At 36.6% G+C, this 20,344-nt stretch overlaps 1 protein-coding gene across 1 annotated transcript; it reads right to left on the reverse strand.

Annotated features, from left to right (window-relative positions):
* Positions 1-4,199: 4,199 nt before the first annotated feature.
* Positions 4,200-15,720, reverse strand: LOC113914856 (olfactory receptor 5M11). The gene is made up of 2 exons (XM_027580430.2): positions 15,121-15,720; positions 4,200-5,171 (listed from the first exon to the last, which is right to left on the reverse strand). Exons 1-2 carry the CDS (start codon positions 15,718-15,720, stop codon positions 4,200-4,202), a joined length of 1,572 nt encoding a protein of 523 aa, XP_027436231.2.
* Between the last annotated feature and the right edge of the window lie 4,624 nt (positions 15,721-20,344).

A 20,344-nucleotide genomic window follows, 5' to 3' on the forward strand; every position in this document is an offset into this window, starting at 1 on the left:
TGGCTGGGTGATAGACATTGGGGAAGATATGTGCTACGGTGAGCACTGTGAATTGTGTAAGACTGTTGAATCACAGATCTGTACTTCTGAAACAAATAACGCAACATATTTTAAGAAAAAAGAAAAAGAAGAAGATAGCAGGAGAGGAAGAATGAAGGGGAGTAAGTCAGAGGGGGAGACGAACCAGGAGAGATGATGGACTCTGAAAAACAAACTGAGGTTTCTAGAGGGGAGGAGGATAGGGGGATGGGTTGCCCTGGTGATGGGTATTAAAGAGGGCACATTCTGCATGGAGCACTGGGTGTTATGAACAAACAATGAATCATGGAACACTACACCAAAACAAATTATGTAATATATGGTGATTAACATAACAATAAAAAAATTTTAAAAAAAGGCAATTTCGGAAGTGATGAAATGTTCTATATATCAACTGTGGTGGCAGTTTATGGATATACACATTGTCAAAACACATTGAATTGTACTTAAAGTGGACATATTTTATTGCATGTAAGTTACACAGTACTAAAGTAACATTTTATAAAACCTATAATATTTTATTATTATTACCAAATAAAAGTAAGTTAAGGATAAAAGAAGTTAAATCACATGCTCAAAGGGCATATATCAAATTTTAAAAGCAAAATTCAAATTTATTTGTACCCATTATCTATTATATAGTACACTTTATCCAGAGGGATTTGTTATTTGTGAAGAAAAAGATGTATCCATTAATAGAATAAAAAATTAAAATTATATGATCATCTCAATAGATGCATAAAAAGCACTTTATAATACTCACCATCTTATCATAAAAACTCTCAACAAATTGGGTGTAGAAAGAGCATACATGAATATAATAAAGGCTATATATGAAAAGTCCACAGCTAATATCATACTCAATGGTGAAAATTTGAAAGTTTTCCTCTATGGTCAGAAATAAGACAAGGGTGACCACTATCACCACTCTCATTCAACATAATACTGGAAGTCCAAGCTAGAACAATTAGGCAAGAAAAAAGCATCCAGTATCAGAAAGAAAGAAGTAAAATTGTCTCTGCAGATGATATGATCTTATACATAGAAAAATCTAAAAACACTATCAAACAACGGTTAGAATAAGTGAATTCAGTAAGTTTATGCAGAATACAAAATCAAAATGCAAAAAATAAGTTGCATTTTTATATACTAACAATGAACTATTTGAGGAAGAAATAAAGAAAAACTCTCATCTAAAATAACACCAAGAAAAATAAAATAGGAATAAATTTAACCAAAACATTAAAGATCTGTACACCAGAAACAAGTCTTTGATGAAAGAAATTGAAGAAGACATAAATAAAAAAGATATCAAGTGTTTATGGATTCAAAGAGAGTTAAAATTGTTAAAATGTCCATACACCCCAAAGCCATCTGTGGATTCAATGCCATTCCAATAAAAAAATCCAATGACATTTTCACAGAAACAAAGTAAATAGTCCTAAAGTTCATATGGAACCACAAAAGACCTCAAATAGCCAAAGCAAACAAGAGAAAGGACAAAACCAGAGGCATCACACTTCCTGATTTCAAATTATTTTACAAAGCTATAGTAATGAAAACAGTATGGTCCTGGCATAAAATGAAACAAAACAAAATGAAAAAAAAAAACAGATACATACACCAATGAAACAGAATTGTGAGCCTAGAAATAAACCCATGCATATAAGGTCAACTAATATTTGACAAGGGAGTCAAAAATACTCAATATGAAAAGGATAGTCTCTTCAGTGAGACTGGGTGAAACTGGATAACCACATGCAGAACAATTAAATTGGACCTCTGTCTTATACCACACACACACACAAATTAACTTGAAATGAATTAAGGACTTATGTATAAGACCTGCCATAGGAAAAAAGTTACTTGGCATTGGTCTTGGCAATGTTTCTTTGTATATGACACCAAAGCACGAACAACAAAAGGCAAATTAGACTACATCAAACTTAAAAGCTTCTACACAGCAAAAGAAACAATCAAGAAAATGAAAAGACAACCTGTGGATTGGGAGAAAATATTTGCAAACAATATACCGAAGAAGAGGTGAACATCCAAAAAGTATAAAGAACTTATGCAACTCAATACAAAAAACAAAGAACCAGTTAAGAAGGGGGCAAAGGACCTGAATAAATTTTTCCCAAGAAAACATGCAAATATCCAACAGGTAATGAAAAAGTGCTCCACATTAGAAAACATCAGAGAAATGCAAATGAAAGCCCAGTGAGATATAACTTCACAGCTATTAGAATGGCTATTATCAAAAAGACAAGAGGTAACAAGTGCTGGAGAGGATGTGGAGAAAAAGGAACCCGTGTACATTTGCTGATGGGAATGTAAATCGGTGCAGTCAATATGGAAACAGTAGGGAACTTCCTCAAAAAATCAAAAATAGAACTCTCATGTGATCCAGTAAGCCCCTCTTTCTGGGGATATATGCAGAGGAAATGAAATCATGATCTTGAAGAGATTATCTGCACCCTCACATGCATTGCAGCATTAATCACAATAGTCAAGACATGGAAACAAGTGTCCATTTGCAGATGAAGGAATAAAGATGATGTACAATGAAGGATTATCCTACCATTAAAAAATGGAAATTGCCATTTGTGTCAAGATGGATGAGCCTTGAGGGTACTAGGCTAAGTGAAATAAGTCAGAGACTAAGACTATATGATCTAACCTTTATGTGGAATCTAAAAAAGTCAGACTCACAGAAACAGAGTACAATGTTGGTTGGTAGGGTTGGAGATGTGAGAAATGGGGAGATGTTGGTCAAAGGCAACAAACCTTCAGTTATAAGATGAATAAGTTCTGGGGAATCTAATGTACAACAAAGTGACTACAATTAACAATACTGTACTGTATACTGGAAAGTGCTAAAAGAGTAGATCTTCAATGTTTTCACCACTACCACCACTACACACACACAAAAAATCATGCTTATGTGACATGATAGATGTGTTAACTAATAGTCTTTTGATAATCATTTCACAACATATACATGTATCAAATCATCAAATTGTACACCTAAGCTTACACAATGTTATATGTCAATTACATCTCAATAAAGCTGGAAAAAAACACTAGACTTAGTAAATTTCCAAGATTAAAATCATAAGGAATATGTTTTCTGACAACAGAACTAAATTACAAATAAATAACAATGAAATATCTTTTAAAGTTCCAAATATATGGTAATTAAGTGTGGTCTTCTACATAGCCCATTGGTTAAAGAAGAAGGCACTGGGAAAATAAGAAAATTTTGCAAACTGAATGTAAAAAATACCAAATTTAGTTGTTTTCAGCTAAAGTAGTGTTTAGATAAAATACATAAACATTTATATGAGAAAAGAAGTAAAACTCAAATCAATAATCCAAACTTTCACTTAAAAATATAGAAAAGAAGATAAAAGATAATGCCAAGTCATCCTCAATTTTTAAAATCCAAGTGACACAGAAAGTATTCTTTCTTTTCCTAGACCTGAGTGTGTAGATTCAGGCTTGCAGGTCAGAAGGAAGAAGTCAGTCTCTATAGTTCAGAGGCCACAGACAGGATCCACAAACTCAGAAGAAAAAAAAAAGGATCACTTTATTCCTCTCTTCCCATTTCATACTGACCATTATAAAAGTATATTCACAAGAAACAGGAACCACTCTCATGACCCATGGTTTTTGGTTTTATTTAGTAGCTCAGAGAAGTACAGAAGGATGTGTTTCATAAAGACTCCTAGTCCCAAAAAATAGAGAGTAATAAGAATATAATAAATCCAAGGAACTGAGATGAGAGCATCTTTATCCTGTTTATCTTTGTAAACAATAAGAATACAGGAATGTTCCATGCCATATCAAGTGGGAATTTTCACTTAAAACAATGTTCCTCAAATTTAATGTGCTTACAAATCACCTATGATGTGATTGAAACCCAGATTTGGATATAGTGGATCTAGGTGCAGAATGTGGTGTTAAATTTCTAACAAACCCCAAGATGATGCTGTTGCTGCTGGTCTGTGGACCAATGTTGAGGGACAAGAGCTTAGATTAATAAGTGAAGCTCATTTTTTCCCAGACCTGAGATTTTTAGCTGAGATATTTGAGGCATATTCATAGAGAATATCAAAATACATCATCAGAATGCAAAGCTATTTAAGCCAAAGATTTAGTTATGATTTATTGGAAACTGGAGGCAGTCCCGTCTTAGTGACCATATTTCTTCTGAGGACATTCTTCAAGGCTTGCTTTACATCTTTGTTCCGCAGACTGTATATCAATGGATTAAGCAGCGGACTTACAAAGGTGTAGAAGACAGCTATGATTTTGGATTCAGCAACAGTCTTATCTGTTGGTGGTCTTACATACATGCAGAAGAGTGTCCCATAAAATAGGGTCACAGCCATCATGTGGGAAGCACAGGTGGAGAATGCCTTGTGCCTTCCCTCTGCTGATTTGATCCGGAGGATGGCAGCGATAATGAAGCCATAGGACACCAGGATGATGCTGAGGGAGTTGGAGAGGTTGAAGCCAGCTGATATGAGCATGGCATGCTCTTTGACACGAGTATCAGAGCAAGAAACCTTAATCAGTGGCGGGTCAGCACAATAGAAGTGGTTGATGACATTGGATCTACAGAAGCTCAAGCGGAAGGTCAGGATGGCCTGCAAAAGCCCATCCGAGAAGCCATAGACATAAGGAAATGAGGCTAAGCCAATGCAGACACGCCTGGACATTTTCATACTATAGCGCAGAGGGTTACATACGGCCACGTAGCGGTCATAGGCCATTGCTGCCAGCATGTAAAACTCAGTGAGGAGAAGCGCGATGAAGGTGTAACACTGTGTAAAGCAGCCAGCAAAGGAGATGGTCTTCTTCTCTGATAAGAAATTAGTCAACATCTGCGGGGTGGCATTTGAGGTATAGCACAAGTCTACAAAGGCCAAATTAGTGAGGAAGAAATACATGGGTGTGTGAAGATGAGAGTCCAGCCTGATCAATAGTATCATGCCCAGGTTGCCCAAGAGGGTAGCGAGGTACACACACAGAAACAGCACAAAGAGGAGAGGTTGGAGCTCGGGACGATCTGTAAGCCCCAGAAGAATGAATTCTCTTATTGCACTGTCATTTGTGATAGACATTTTCTGAGAGTCTGGACCTGCACTAGAAACAACAGAAACAAAGCAGACAGGAAGGTACAGATCATATTACTGACTATTGAAGTAATTTTTCTCTGTACCTCCATGTGTCATTCAAAATGAATACTACCCTAAACACATTCTGTACTTCTACTAATCCATTATGTCATTTGTTTTTGTATTGAATTACTATTATATTTCTCTATATAGACACCTACAGTTACACCTTCAGGTGTACCTATAGATAACTATAATTATAACTATAATTATCCATATATATACAACTGAGCTACATAACCTCTTGCTCTCTGCAATATTTTTTGCCTCTCAAACTCTACTTATCCTATAAGGTTCGGTATGTTTTATGCTTCCTGCACACCCTACATACTTCTCATTCATTTTGTAGCACATTACATAACCATAATGTGTCTACTTTCCACTCCTCATATATTCCTTCCACAGGCGCAGAGACAAAGTCTAGCTCATTGTTACACTGTGACTTCTTTTTTTTTTAAGATTTTATTTATTTATTTATTGGGGTGGGGCAGCCGGGGAGGGGGGATGCAGCAGAGGGAGATAAAGAATCTCAAGCAGCTTCGATGCTGAGCTCAGGGCCGGATGGGGGCCTTAATCCCACAACACTGAGACCACGACATGAGCCGAAATCAAGAGTCGCATGCTCCACCGACTGAGCCACCCAGACACCCTGTGCGCTCTGACTTCTAAGTAGTTTTTATGAACTGAATTTTAAAAAGAAAAGAAAAAAAAACAGGGTAAGCATGAAAAATTAATTACTTACAAGTGTTTACTCCTCTCTGTATCCCCACGGAGCTTGACATGACGTCATGTCCTTAGAAGAATTAAGAGCTTTGTGAATTTTAGTGTACAAAGAAATTTCCTGGAAAGCTTCTTAATCAAGAAAAGTCACAGAAAGTTTGTTTAAGAACCTCTTATGTGGGATATGGGGATCTTCATATGTAACAACTATCCAGGAGATTATAAAGCAGATGTTCCCAGTCACAATTTTAAAAGGCACAGTCACAGTGGTCTTGTAAACTTATGGCAAATAAATGAACAAAGAATCATCAAATCATATTAATTCTCACTCTGTATTTTGCAGTCTACAGTGATGACAATGTGTCGATAAAGAAACCAGTTTTGCATAGTTAGTATTTAAGTTGTTAATCACAACTTTATCTGTCTAGAGGTATGACAATCCCCATGGCTTTTTTAGCTCTCCTTTACATCATTACTAGTGTTGAACTTCCTCTTCCTTCCTCTCAAATGCCTTTTTTTGCCCTTTTTCTCATAATCAATTTTTTAAAACTGGCCCAATTCTTATCTCATTTCAAAATGAGGCACTGAAACTTAGTTTAGTCTAAGTTTTAGAGAGCCAATGACAATGTCTTTTTGTGCTTCATCTCCTTTATCCAGAAGGGTAAGTACTTAACATTTGTTGAATACGCTAGTAACAGTTACTAATAATGAGCAATGACCCTTAACCATGAGTTTTCATTTCCTCATTTGTAAATGGGAATGATAACTTCTGCCTGCCTCTAAAGTCATTGTGGACATCAAACTAGATGTTCATAAAATAAGTGTTTATTGATACTCAACATATCATGTGATTAGGCCCTGCGGATGCCAAAATGAACAGAACCTTCAAAAATCCATGCCCTTCTAGCATTCGCATCTAGTGGAAAGAGACAGAGTAGTGAAAGTAAGTAAATGGTAATTCGAATGGCAGTGTTATAGAGAAAAATTAAGAAAATGGAGTTTTGTGGAGAGGGTGTTCAACTTTTAAATAGTAACATCACTGAAGTACTCGTGAAAAGGTGACCGTTTTTAGCAACAAACTGAAGGAAGATGAGCACAAGCAGTAAGCTTATTTTAAGAAAGGTGTTCTAAGGAGAATAAAGAACGGAGGCAAAGGTACCATATGTGATCTTTCTTTGGAACTGCTAGGGATGTGTGTATGTGTACAGGTTTCATGCAGAGGAGTGAAAAAGTCCCAGCTTAGATGTTCCCTAAAATGTAAATGATTAACTTCTTTCAAAGCCTGATTCATCTCCACTTATGAGTTTCCTACCAAGAATAGCAATGCCCTTCACTGCAGAACAGGAGTCAGTGGAGAGTTGCAGCTACTCTTCCAGAAGTGTCTAGCAGGAAATTACCCTTCAAACAGCATATTTCTTTAAATGACATCAACAGGATGGCTTAGGAGATAATTTCATATTCGTTTGCACCCAGGAAACCCTAGAAAGAGTGGAGATAGTGTTCCCAGAAAAATGGAAAGAAAAAGATCAGGATGTGCAAATTTCAGATTTATAAAAGGCACGACAGGAAATTGGACTTGAGAGGCTCATTTGCAGAAAAACTCATTTGTTGCATGTCACTTAATGACTGCCTATGGAATCTGAAATGGTCTTGACCCACAAGCTCAGTGACTTGTGTGGGATCCAGAAACACCCACTTGAAAGTAGAGCAGAAGTCCTGATAAGTTAAGACAGGCACAAAAAAGACAATGAATAACATGTTTGCTAAAAAAGAACATCACAGATGACCCAGCTGCCTGGGTCAAGCCAGAGTGAAAGGTAAACATCTTCTGAGTAATGAGTTGTGGGTTTAGTAGTTTACAACCAAGAAAAGTCCCTAACTAACGAGGAAAGAACCAGCAAAGGAGTTGCAAAAGGACAGTACAAAGCTGCAGGTGGTAAAGCGTGGAACTAATTCAGGGCATGAAACCTAGCTTAACATGCCTCTGAAATCAGGGTAAGGTCAGCTGCACAAGGTTCTTGCCCATGAAGCGAGGTGTTCCCGGAACACAGAGACTAACAGAGCTGATGATAGGGATATAGAAGGAGGAGAGCACCCCCGTGAAAAGAAGTAAAAAGAAGAAAAAGGATAAAAGGAAAAAAAAAAAACCTCAGGCAAGGATTCAGCCCTGGAGAAAATGTGCTAGAGGGCAACACAGCTCAATTCATCTAGCTGTCTAGACAATTTTGTAGCCCATTCTTTTACAAGAGAATGAGAAAAGACTTTGTTTCTGAAAAAAAGGAAGAAAAGTTAAGGAAGAACCCTTAGCAAGAATTCAGTGACAGAACGGGCCTTAGACTTCTTCCTTTTTTTTTAAATGCAAATCTCATTAAAAAATCTAATGAAACCACTGAAACTATGGATCCACAAAGAGGATAAATTCACACACTCAAAATCTTGCCAAAAAGTAAATAGATAGATAGACGATAGATAGATAGATGATAGATAGATAGATAGATGATAGATAGATAGATAGATGATAGGTAGATAGATAGATAGATAGATAGATAGATGATAGATAGATAGATAGATGATAGATAGATGATAGATAGATAGATAGATAGATGATAGATAGATAATAGATGATAGATAGATAGATAGATGATAGGTAGATAGATAGATAGATGATAGATAGATAGATAGATGATAGATAAAAGTAAGGGTCTCATAGATCTCCTGGCTTCAACTCTAAGAACTTTCTGTTAGAGTAAGCTCTAACCCATGCCTGAAAAGTTTGCATATTTCACACAAACAAGGTGCAAATTGCTGTGCCTCAGTTTGAGATTTTTGCCATCTCCTCTTGACTAAAAATAAAGAACATAAAAACACACATACTTACTTCTAGTTGTGAAATGCACCTATTTTCTCACCTCTGATTAAAGAAGTTCACTGAGGCCTTTCTAAGCTACTAAATGTAGCTGCATTTATACCAGGATGTGGGAGGTAGGGACAGGTCATCAAGCAAGTCACAGAAGAACTTGAGAATAGCATGAATGAGTGTTACATGGGGAATCAGGCCTCTGGGGATTAATTAGGACACTCTGGGATCAGAAAGCTAATCATATGCCTCGGTCTTATTTTCCATAATTTCAAATTTCCTATTTGCCCTAAGAGCTCTGGGGAAGGCACATCAAAAAAGTTCATCTTGAAATTTTGATGGTCATCTGATTTTTTCCATTTCTTTCTTTCACACTAAAACTGTTTCCTCTCCTAAACTCCAGACCTCTCAGAATATCAAAGTCTTGGAGATGGTCAGTCACAGGTAGAATTGTGAAACACACAGGGCAGTGGCAAACGGCTTGGTGAGCACTTCCTATGTCTGGACAACTTTCACATAGGTACTTGCATGTCCTCAAAATAACCCTAAGAGGCAGAGACTCCATCCTGAATGTTCAGCTGAATAGACAGAGGCTCCACTAAAGCAGCAGTGAGGGACTAACTCCCCCAGTGCCACATAACTACTAAATGGAAGGTTAGAATTCGATGGCCACCTTCACATGCCGAGTGGACTCCATTTTCAATTGTAGGTAGCTGCCATGCCTCAACCTGCTGTCACACTTTGTCCTCTGTCCACCTCTGGCTTTAAATATTCCCTGAGCTTCCCCCCCACTCAGCACCTTCCTCATTCCCATCAGATTCAAGCTGCTTCTAGCAGTAGGACAAGCTGAAATAGATGTCTCTCAAAAGATGCTTTCTCTGCCTCCACAGAAACGAGACCTGAGCACTCTGCCATGTGTTCTTAGAGATCTGCCCCCATCCCTGTCTAACACACTCTGTTTCATTACCTGCCAATATCTCTCTTGCCACCATGACATACACCACAAACCCATACAGGCAAGGACTGTGATCTCAGCATCTAGCCCAGGCCCTGGGACATAATAGTTCATCAACAGATACTTGCTGAATAATACAAGGAGTATGTAATATGCACTTAATTCTGTGAGCACACAACAAATCTTGGTTATTCCCTCCCAAGGAACTTTGCATTTTATGGAGCATACTTCTTTTTCCCTCACAAATGAAATCTGTAGGGAGATGAAATGGAATCAGTGGCTAATTTATTTAAGAAACCACAGGAAAGAAATCAGAATGGGGGTAATTAATTATAGGTTACAGGCATTGGACACTTAATTTGTGCTGGGTATTAAGCTTAGCACCTTGCAAGCATTAGTTCAGTTATTTCTTACACTACTCCATGGGGTGTCAATACTATTATCTTCATTTAACAGATGGGAAACTGAGGCTAAGAGAGATTAAGTAACTTTCCCTGGTAGAAGCAAATTATAAATTGTGAGCCTGGGATTCAAACAGGCCAATGGATAGCCCTTGATATCACATAGTTGATAGTTTAGCAAAGAAACGTGACAAGCTCACACCATGCTAAACGTTCTCCAGGCTTACTGGCATTCATTCACTCATTCACTCAATCATCCACAGGGTTAAAAACACTCAGGGAAAGCTTTGTGCTTACCATTGTTCTGTCATCATAGAGAGTATAAGAGAAAGTGAAAGGATTTGTGTCCTTAAACAGTTTCTGCTTCATGGTGGGAGGGATGAGGCAGGGATATGTAAAGTTTCACAGTTGGGTTTTCAATTGGTAAGAATTCATGAAGATCATGGTGGAAAGTGGTAGAAAGTAGAGCTTGCAATGAAATAATTATAATGCAAAGAACATAATGATAGTTTATCAACTCAATATATATCTATTGAGAATCACCTATATGCTAGATTTGGGGAAAATACTGGCTTTATAATAGTGAGCAAAACCAGATATGGACCTTGCCTTCTGGACCTGACAATCTGGGGATGACACAATCATGAATCAATCAAACAAATATCATACAACTGTTAACTTGTAGTTGTGAAAAGTCCTGTACATTAAAGGTCCGTGACACTGTGAAAACATACTCAGAGGATAGGGCTTAACTTGGAGAAATCGGCCAATGAGCCACCAAAGATGGAGCAGGATAAATATAACTAATACCAACAAAGACAAAAACTGAAACTAAAAAACATCAAATTTAAAATGAGAAGAAAGTAACCTACAGAGAAATAATGGATAATCTAGTAATATTATCCTCTCTAGAACAAATTACTACAGGCCAGAAAATGAAATATTTTCTGTGTGTTGAAAGGAAATCCTGGTCTATCTCGATCCATACCCTAACTCTCAAAGAATTCCTCTTTGGGAGTTAAAGTTAAAAACAAACAGTTTCAGACAAATAAAAACAATTTCTCTCACAGAAGTTTCTCTCACAGAAACTGTCATTGAGGACTAATAATTAAGGGTATAAATCATGTAGAAGAAAACTAGACCCAGGATGAAAAGTGGATGCAAAGGGAACAGTAAGAGAGTCATTGACAAAAATGGCTAATACTAAAGGAACATTAATATTAAATAAATATTCAATACAGTTATAATTTCAGTCATATATAACATAATATTTAAACAGTTTATTATTAAATGATAATTTATTATCCATCATATAGTATGTACTTCTTCATGACACCATATAAGATAGAAGCAGGAGTACTCAGAATTAAAATATTCCATAATCTTTTTATTATTCCAAGTAAATATGACTAATGAAGACTTAGTTAAGTCATTATGCCTATCCAAATTTAAAGAAATTTACTAAAAATAGAAAGTACAACATATAATAATCAAACAAAAAGTAGAACCAAAAACTAAAAAAGCATTTAGAGAACACAATTTAATTTGTGGTAGGAGAGGGGAAAAAACATAGAGAAAATGTTTTCAAAGAACAAAATAAACTGTTAGAAAATATTACTAGATATATATTTTCACAATAAAATATGAAATTCAGTGATTAAAAGGACTCAGAGCCTGAAAGTCAAGGGTAAAAATGTACATAATAGGCGTCAAGTAACCAAAAACAATAAAAAATACTGCTGAAGATATATGAATAGCAGGCAAAATACACTTTTAGATTTTAATCAACAAAGTTGGGAGAAAGTACAAAAGACTAGTTCATTAATTGACATGAGCTAATAAAATAGGAAAAAATTACAAACAAATAAACAAATCCACAACCATCTCTCAGTGTTTAGATATGAAACATTAAAACATTTGTAGGGATATGAAAATCTTTTTTAAAAAATCAACAGGATTGACCTTGACCTCATAGAACGCTGCTGTACCCAGCCCCAGTTTCTTCTAGAGTGATTTTTGACACTGTTGACTTTCAGGACTTGTAGTCTCAGGAGAAAATGCCAAAGGTGAGCAGTAGGGTGCCATGATATGGATGGGTGTGCAAATTGTCCAGCAGGAAATGGACCACCTGTAATACCTGAAGAGGGAAAAACATAAGAACCCACTTTTGTTGCCATGTTCTTTGTGAACTCTTACATCTGGATGTGAGAGATTCAGGTTTGGGAATTAAACCAGTTTACAAAAGAAAGAAAAGATGAGCAAGGCATGCAGAACTGATGACAAATTGCCACATATGCTAAGCCCTAGGTCAGGAAGACCTATAATGGCAAGTACCAAATAAAAGGATGGACACAGACCTCAATATAGACTATGAATAGCTTTTTCTCTTTTCATTCTTGTTGCCACCACCATTGGTTCATTGAAGTGGGTATCACATGCCTTCTGGGAAAATAACAGACTTGAACTCTGGAGAATGAAGTATTTCTATACATCGTAATCGTATCTTCTGTCAGAAGATTTTTTAAATTTTTGTAAGCTTTATAAAATTTATTTTTATATATTTTTTCAGCATCAGTTGAAAATTGACTTTTTATAAAATTTTTATTTTATTTTTTATAAATAGTCTGCATTGATGAAGGAATTGACAGATTGGTCCCACAATAGACGACCAGACTGATACAAATCCAAAACTTGATACATGACAGAATTTTCACCAACATCTTAATGAGAACCATATGGAGTATTTAAAAAACAGAAAATGTATTACTTTCATCAAAAATCAGGATTAAAGACTGTTTTGCAACATTTATGATATCAACAAAAATAAAGACTTAAATATGCAAAACAAAGCATTGAAAGAAAATATAAGAGAATATCTTTATATTAAGAAAGAATTTAGACAAGACATACAAAGCACAACCATAAAGAGAAGAGTAAATTTTGAACTATGTTAAAGTGAAAAATTTCTACCCTACCAAGTATATCAGGCACAAAAGTGAAGTACAAGCTAAAAACAGTTTGAAGTATGGACATTGCATTTATCATTAAAAGGTTATTACCTAGTGCAGAATACATAAGGAGCTATTACAAATGTACAAAATGAAGATAAAATAACCCAGTTGAACAATGAACAAAGAATGCAGACATAGAATTGGAAAAAAAAAGAAAACCCTGCAATTAGTATCAAAGCACTTAAAAACACTTCACCTCGCTTGTAATGACAACACAAAAGCTTAAACAAGAAAGGAGAATCCATTTACACCCATCAGATTGGAAAGCATTATGAAAGTCTGATAATATATAGTATTGGCAAGAATATGGAGTAAAGACCAGTCTCGCACACTGTTTGCAGGAGAGCAAATTGGTAGAGCAATTTGGCAATATCCTCTAAATTTAAAGATGTTTTTTCTTATGACCCAGAAATTACCCTCCAAGGAGTGAGTGTACATGAGAGGATCTCTTGAACTGGTACACACTCAGAATTTCAGAGGAAAATGCATTTCTAGATTTTCATATTATCCAGGAACAGGAAAAATGTATTCATCTATCAATAATAGAATGGATAGATAGTCTGTGGTATGTTTATATACTGACGTAGACTATCTCAGTGAAAACTGATGTTACATGAACCAGCAGGGAAGAATCTAACAATATTTAGTGAAAATAGAATAACTTGCAGAAGGAGAGCATAATTCATTTATAACAAATTTTAAATCTAGCAAAGTAACAATATTTAATTCTGTGAATACATAAACACAAGCAAATGTTAGAATTCTACATAGGGATTAAGAAACATTAAATTCAATGAGAGTTGAGTGCAGGCAATGGAGAGAGGAACAGAATGAGGCAGGGAGGGCTCAATTTGAGAACATCTGAGTATGTGAAATGTCGGAAACAAACAGGCATGGATGAAGACTTAATGATGATCAGTTACACTTGCACAGGTGGTCTTTACACTATTTTCTATTTTTCCATATATGTTGGAAATAGTTCTTAATGAAAAATTAATAAGTGAAACCACAAAACCAGTTTTATAATGAGGGTGGATGTTGATTTAAAAAAAAAAAAAAACTTCTAAGTAAAATATGCCAGGCTATCAAAATGCTTATGAACGAGGATTCCGCTGAACCAGTATTATCACTGTAAAGATATTTCTTAGAGTAATCTAAGATACCCAGACATCTTCATTACTACATGATCTGTATAAAGGCAAAAAGAAACAAGAAAAAAAATGTTTATGGTTGAGAAGTTTCCAGATATTAGTTTGAAAATTATTAAGCACTATAAAAATTGAACAGATGGTCATTGATATAGCATCATTTGGAAATCCTGTCTTTTATAACTTTGTACCAATACAAATTTATTGATAGAATCTTTTGAACAATAGCAAAAACCTCAGTCTTGTCTTTCAATTCTTATGCAATATTTATTATTATTATTATTATTATTATTCACTGAGATGGCACTTTAAATGCTAGCAAATATTTTGCTATCTTCTTCTAAGTCTAATAGGCAAATTATGAAAGACAAAAATATATGTAATGACCAAAAGTGATTTGCTAATTTTAAATGCTCATTAATTCGTCAGATAATAAGATATATATATATACTTGTGACCAAAGTGTCTACTTAATTTAACAACTTCTTTTGGAAAACTTTCCTGATTGCTCTTTTAACATCTTTGTTCCTCAGGCTATAGATCAAAGGGTTTAACATAGGACTTACAAAGATATAAAACACTGCGACAATCTTCCCCTGTTCTACAGATGTTTCAGAAGGGGGTCTCAGGTACATGCAGAACAGTGTCCCATAAAAGATGGTGACAGCCGTCAAATGGGACCCGCAGGTGGAGAAGGCTTTGCGCCTCCCCTCAGCAGATCGGATGCGCAGAATGGCTGAGAAAATGAAAATGTAGGAGATGAGAATGATGGTGAGTGAACAAATAAGGTTGGAGCCAGCCACAACGAACATGGCAGTTTCTTTGACATAAGTATCTGAACAGGCAAGGACTATGAGGGGTGGGTCTGCACAGTAAAAGTGGTTGATTTCATTGGGTCCACAGAAGGAGAGGTGAAGCACCAGGATGGTCTGTGCCAGACCATTTGCAAAGCCATAAATATAAGGGGTGGCAATGAGAGAGAGGCAGACACATCGGGACATCTTGCTGCTATACAACAAGGGTTTGCAGATGGCCATGTAGCGGTCATAGGCCATCACTGTGAGCATATAATAATCAGTGATCACCAGGGCAATGAAAAAGTGGAATTGTATAAGGCAACCCAGGAAGGAAATGGATTTTCTCTTGGATAAGAAATGAACCAGCATCTGTGGAGTGACATTGGTGGCATAACAGAGATCCACAAAGGAGAGGTGACTGAGGAAGAAGTACATTGGAGTGTGAAGTGTCGAGTCACTTCTGATTAACAAAATCATGCTCACGTTGCCGATTACTGTGATAAGGTAGATGAGTAGGAAGACCACAAAAAGGATGGGCTGTAACTCAGCCCCATCTGTCAGTCCCAGGAGAATAAACTCAGTCACTGCTGTGTAGTTTTTCTTTAACATTGTGTGTCCTTGGCTTCAAATGGGGGCTAAAAGAAAGGAAAGAAAAATGTATGTCTTTTGTCACATGTCCCTTACCCCCATCATGTCATCTGATGAGTCTTCTCCAAAATTTGTAAAAACACTTGCGACATAAAGAAATAGTTTAGTAAGCATGCAACTGATACTTTAAGCCTCTAAATTAGTATAGAGCTCCTTTTAGAAAGGCGGTCCTATTTTAAATGCCTTTCTGCAAGTCTTCATGTTGAAAAGATTTTATCTTCTCTGCAAGATTTATTACATTAGTTCACTTACAATTTCTTTAAATGCTGTTGTTTTTTGAACATTACAATCCTTTGTTTCTCGGTGTATTTTTGATGGTTGTATATAAATCCTCATCTGTTTTGCGCAGCTGAATGGAATGCCGCATATCCCTGAAGAACTTGTCCTTCTGTCCCTCTGAACTCAAGATCATTTCAAACAGTTTGTTCCCTAACTCTGCAATGCATGTCCTTTCCCTTTGTGTCTCCTCTACTCAGACGGCCCTCATATCACCAAAACTTACTTAATTTTTAAGACTCAGCCTAGGATCTCCTTTGCTTTGTGTATTAATGCCAAATATCAGGGCCAAAAACTGGTTCATGGTGCATAAAAATCAATTATATATTTGGTATAGGAAAAGATACATGTACAGTACATAAACTTTATATGTATCTATAAGATATACACATACAAAATATATTGGTGACACCAAGTATTCATTGGAGGAGAGATTAGGGAAAACATATATTAAAATGCTCCCTGGTGTAGGGGAGGAGACAATGATGAAGAAAAGACTAACAAACATATCCATGCTTTATAATAATTTTATTGAAACTCAATAATATACACCCAGGTATGGCAATGTTAAACTGCCTCTTACTAATAGCTACAAGGCCAAGGATAGACAGGGATCACTTTGTAAGGCACTTTGTAAATGCCTCCAACATTCTTGTCCATTGCATTATCTCATTGCACATATGGACTTTGGACTTATTGATCAGGATAATAAAATGCAAGACAAATCACCTAAATCAATATAATCATAATTATTTTGTATGTTTCTCAGTTCTTAAGATTTGAGTATCTGTCATAATAGACAAGTACTCTTTGAGGCTGGGGTGGTACTTTTAATAAATATCTACTTATTGACACATAAATCATGTGTCAAAATAATTAATGTCTCTATTTGTTACTGCAGGTTAATGATGCAATGCAAGCTTGAACATTTCAGATAATTTAACTGAGTACTTTATGAAAATAACTTTTCTTTAGAGAAACAAAAGACAACATCCTACATGATTTGAACAAAGAAAACTCAGAGAGAAGCATTTGTAGGGAGACAAAGTGGCTCTGCGGACACCTGAGGCTCTGCACTCTTGACATTCACCCTCACCCTGAGACTCTCTCAAGTAGATGCTTGCTGGCACTATGCAAGCACCTAAAGAGTCTAGAAGGTTGGTCTTTATTTTAAGAAGGCTGGTGTCTCTTGATAGGTGGTCATCATTCAGTTTGAAGTGGAAAAAGGGTTAGGGAAGGAATCTGCATGAAAGACATTTTAATTAACTTTATTTTTTATTTAAATTAAATTTAAATAATTCATGTATATCATAAACCTAAGAGTGGCTGATACTCTATGAAGGGGTACAGAGCATTAAACAATAGGATGCTTATAATCAGAAAGAGTAGCGTCATTAACTTGGAGGGAACTAGAAAGATTATTTAACACCACTCCCTAATTTTCTTCATGAAGTAAGAGACAGTATACATGGTTAGGTTTTGAGTGTCCTCAATGTGAACAGATACTGGAGGTCTTCAGCAAGACCTCCTTGCCAGAAAACCCCCATGTCCATTTCCTAGCTATGGGGCTTGACCAAGTTACTCATCTCTCTAATTTTCCTCATGCATAAAATTTGGTTCTCATAGCAACTCCTTCGTATGAGGGATTTAATCCAGGTAAAATGTCAAATATGTCTGACATGTAGGATGCACTCAATAAGTTGTAGCTACTATTATATTGGATGAAAAATCCAAGTCTAGTCTAAAATAACACTCAACATAAAAATGTGAGTCTCAAAGACAAGATTTTATCTAATCATTAATTACAGCCTCAGTGGCACCTAGAACAGTGTTTTCCCAAATGGAGCCAATCAATCATTATATATGGAATGAATTTTCTTTCTGGCCTAGTTCTGTTTCCATTTGAACTACTACTCTATTGAACATTTATAAATACTTCTACTTTTAGAAGATCGTTAGAATTTAAATCAAGGCATTTGTTAATTCATCAGTCCATAATTTTATTTTTGTTGATTAAAATATTTTTTTTCTACATTCCAAAATATATTTTCACAATATCAAACCCTACCTTTGAAAGTAGTGTGATTTCCCAATAACAGTATGAATAGAAAAACCTGAAGAGTATATAACAGAATTGTCACATAGGGACCAAATCCCTATAGTTTAATTATTTCTAGGAGCAAATCATTCAGACTACATACAGGCACTATCTTATTCTCTTGCAAATCCTAACTAAGTTCATCGAGGACATGATTTTGGCCCATTCCCCAATACCAAAAGGGAATCAAATCTCCCAAGAATCCTGTAGGAATGGGATTCATCACTTATTTTAAATTATGCTTAAATGTCTTACTGTTTTTTGACTGGGGGAATAATAGGTTCTCCTGTTTACAACATGTAAGGTAGAAAGGTGCCTGGTATACAGAGAAAGTTTCGGAGTCTCGGGGGCATGCCATTAGAAGATCAATTAACTTCTGTTGGACTTGGGCTAGTTATTCACTAATTCTGAGCTTTGTGCTTTGTCTTTTTAATAGGAATAATTATGCATAGCTATGTATGTACCCTGGGAACATTACAGGTATACAGGTAATATAGATGTGCTGGTGATTCTCCCTCTGTCACTTCACCCTACCCAGACCTTTTGACTGTTCTTCTCTACCTTCCTTTGTCCCCTTGGATTTTAACCCTTTTGGATCACATCCATAGAGCTCCTTTGGTGTCCAGTTTCAGCTGAGTTTGGCCAATGGGAGAAACCAACAGGATATCAAAAGTGGGGAAAAGAGAAAAGTAGCTCCATTTATTTCCCATTCTCTCCCAGATCCACAGTGAAGGTGCCAGAGTGGCTGTATCCTTCTAAAGAAAACCCCTGCTGAGCTGTGTGTTGGGGAGGGAGGTGGCCAGGGACTTGCTTCCAGCTTCTAGCTCTCCTTGGGTCTGGGGATTTATAATCCTGGTCACTTCAGAACTTTCTGCTGCTAGCCTCCAGATGCTTCAACTTCTTGGATTGATTTCTGTAACTTTGCCTGTATTCTCTGTCCTTTCACTAAATGCTCTTCATGTAAACAGTCTAAGTGAAATGTTGTTTTATACCATGTCCCTAACACAGGCCAGAGCAGCACACAGTAGTTATTTTATTGAATAACTTGCAGTGGGAGTAGTAGCAGAATGAACAATTATGGTAAGAATGATTAGTCATTTTGTTAAAGTCTTGGGATATATCTGAGTTTCGAAGATTCTGGCCTGGAACACAAAAGGACCATTGAGGTACTCTCCTTCTGGAACCTGAATCAACCGAGGACTACACATATGAGTCAGATATTGTCATTACTAGCAATGTTGCAGGTAGACTTGGATTTGACAATGTGGCTGAGACATGCTTATCTGTTCCTTTCCACTGAATTGAAGCCACCCAGACACTGTTGACCACATAACTCTTGGTCCTTCCTTCCTTTCCCAGAGCCACGGCCAGTCAGCACATCTGATTGAGACAGGACATGTTCATTAATCACATAGAGAATTGGATGACTTGTATTATTGGACAGATAGCAAGCAGCAAGAATCTTTTCCATAATCTCACCAATCTCCACTCACCCTAATTAGATAAGCATGTGAAGGATATTGTGAATGGAATCCAAAGTGTCCTTCAAAACTTTTCCCCAAAAGTCACTTAGAAACCCCTGCCTCAATCCTTTTTACCACAGTTGGAAACCCCTATCATGTGTTTATGAAGTCCAGAAACCTCTGGTTATCCTTGACTTCCTACTTTCATTCCCATTCCTTCCAAATATTTATCCTTGACTTTTAATAAATGTTACTATTTATTTTCATTGTATTATACACCTTTTTTTATTATGTTATGTTAATCACCATACATTACATCATTAGTTTTTGATGTAGTGTTCCACGATTCATTGTTTGCATATAACACCCAGTGCTCCATGCAGTACGTGCCCTCCTCAATACCCATCACCAGGCTAACCCACCCCTCCACCCCCCTCCCCTCTAGAACCCTCAGTTTGGGGGCGCCTGGGTGGCTCAGTTGGTTAAGCGACTGCCTTCGGCTCAGGTCATGATCCCGGAGTCCCGGGATCGAGTCCCGCATCGGGCTCCCGGCTCAGCGGGGAGCCTGCTTCTCCCTCTGACCTTCTCCCCTCTCATGCTGTTTCTCTCTCTCTCTCTCTCTCTCTCTCTCTCTCAAATAAATAAATAAATAAATAAATAAATAAAATCTTTAGAACCCTCAGTTTGTTTCTCAGAGTCCATAGTCTCTCATGGTTCGTTTCCCCCTCCGATTTTCCCCCCTTCATTT

The sequence above is a fragment of the Zalophus californianus genome, chromosome 11 (assembly GCF_009762305.2).
Source record: "Zalophus californianus isolate mZalCal1 chromosome 11, mZalCal1.pri.v2, whole genome shotgun sequence".
NCBI classification, from domain to species: Eukaryota; Metazoa; Chordata; class Mammalia; order Carnivora; family Otariidae; genus Zalophus; species Zalophus californianus.

Bases quoted from the DNA above. Each gene is read 5' to 3' on its own strand.
- LOC113914856 (XM_027580430.2), bottom strand. From the start codon at position 15,720: ATGTTAAAGAAAAACTACACAGCAGTGACTGAGTTTATTCTCCTGGGA. The intron at 5,172-15,120 runs GTTGTGGCTGGC...CCAGACTCTCAG, and splicing joins TCAAAGAAACTGCCATGTTC to AAAATGTCTATCACAAATGA.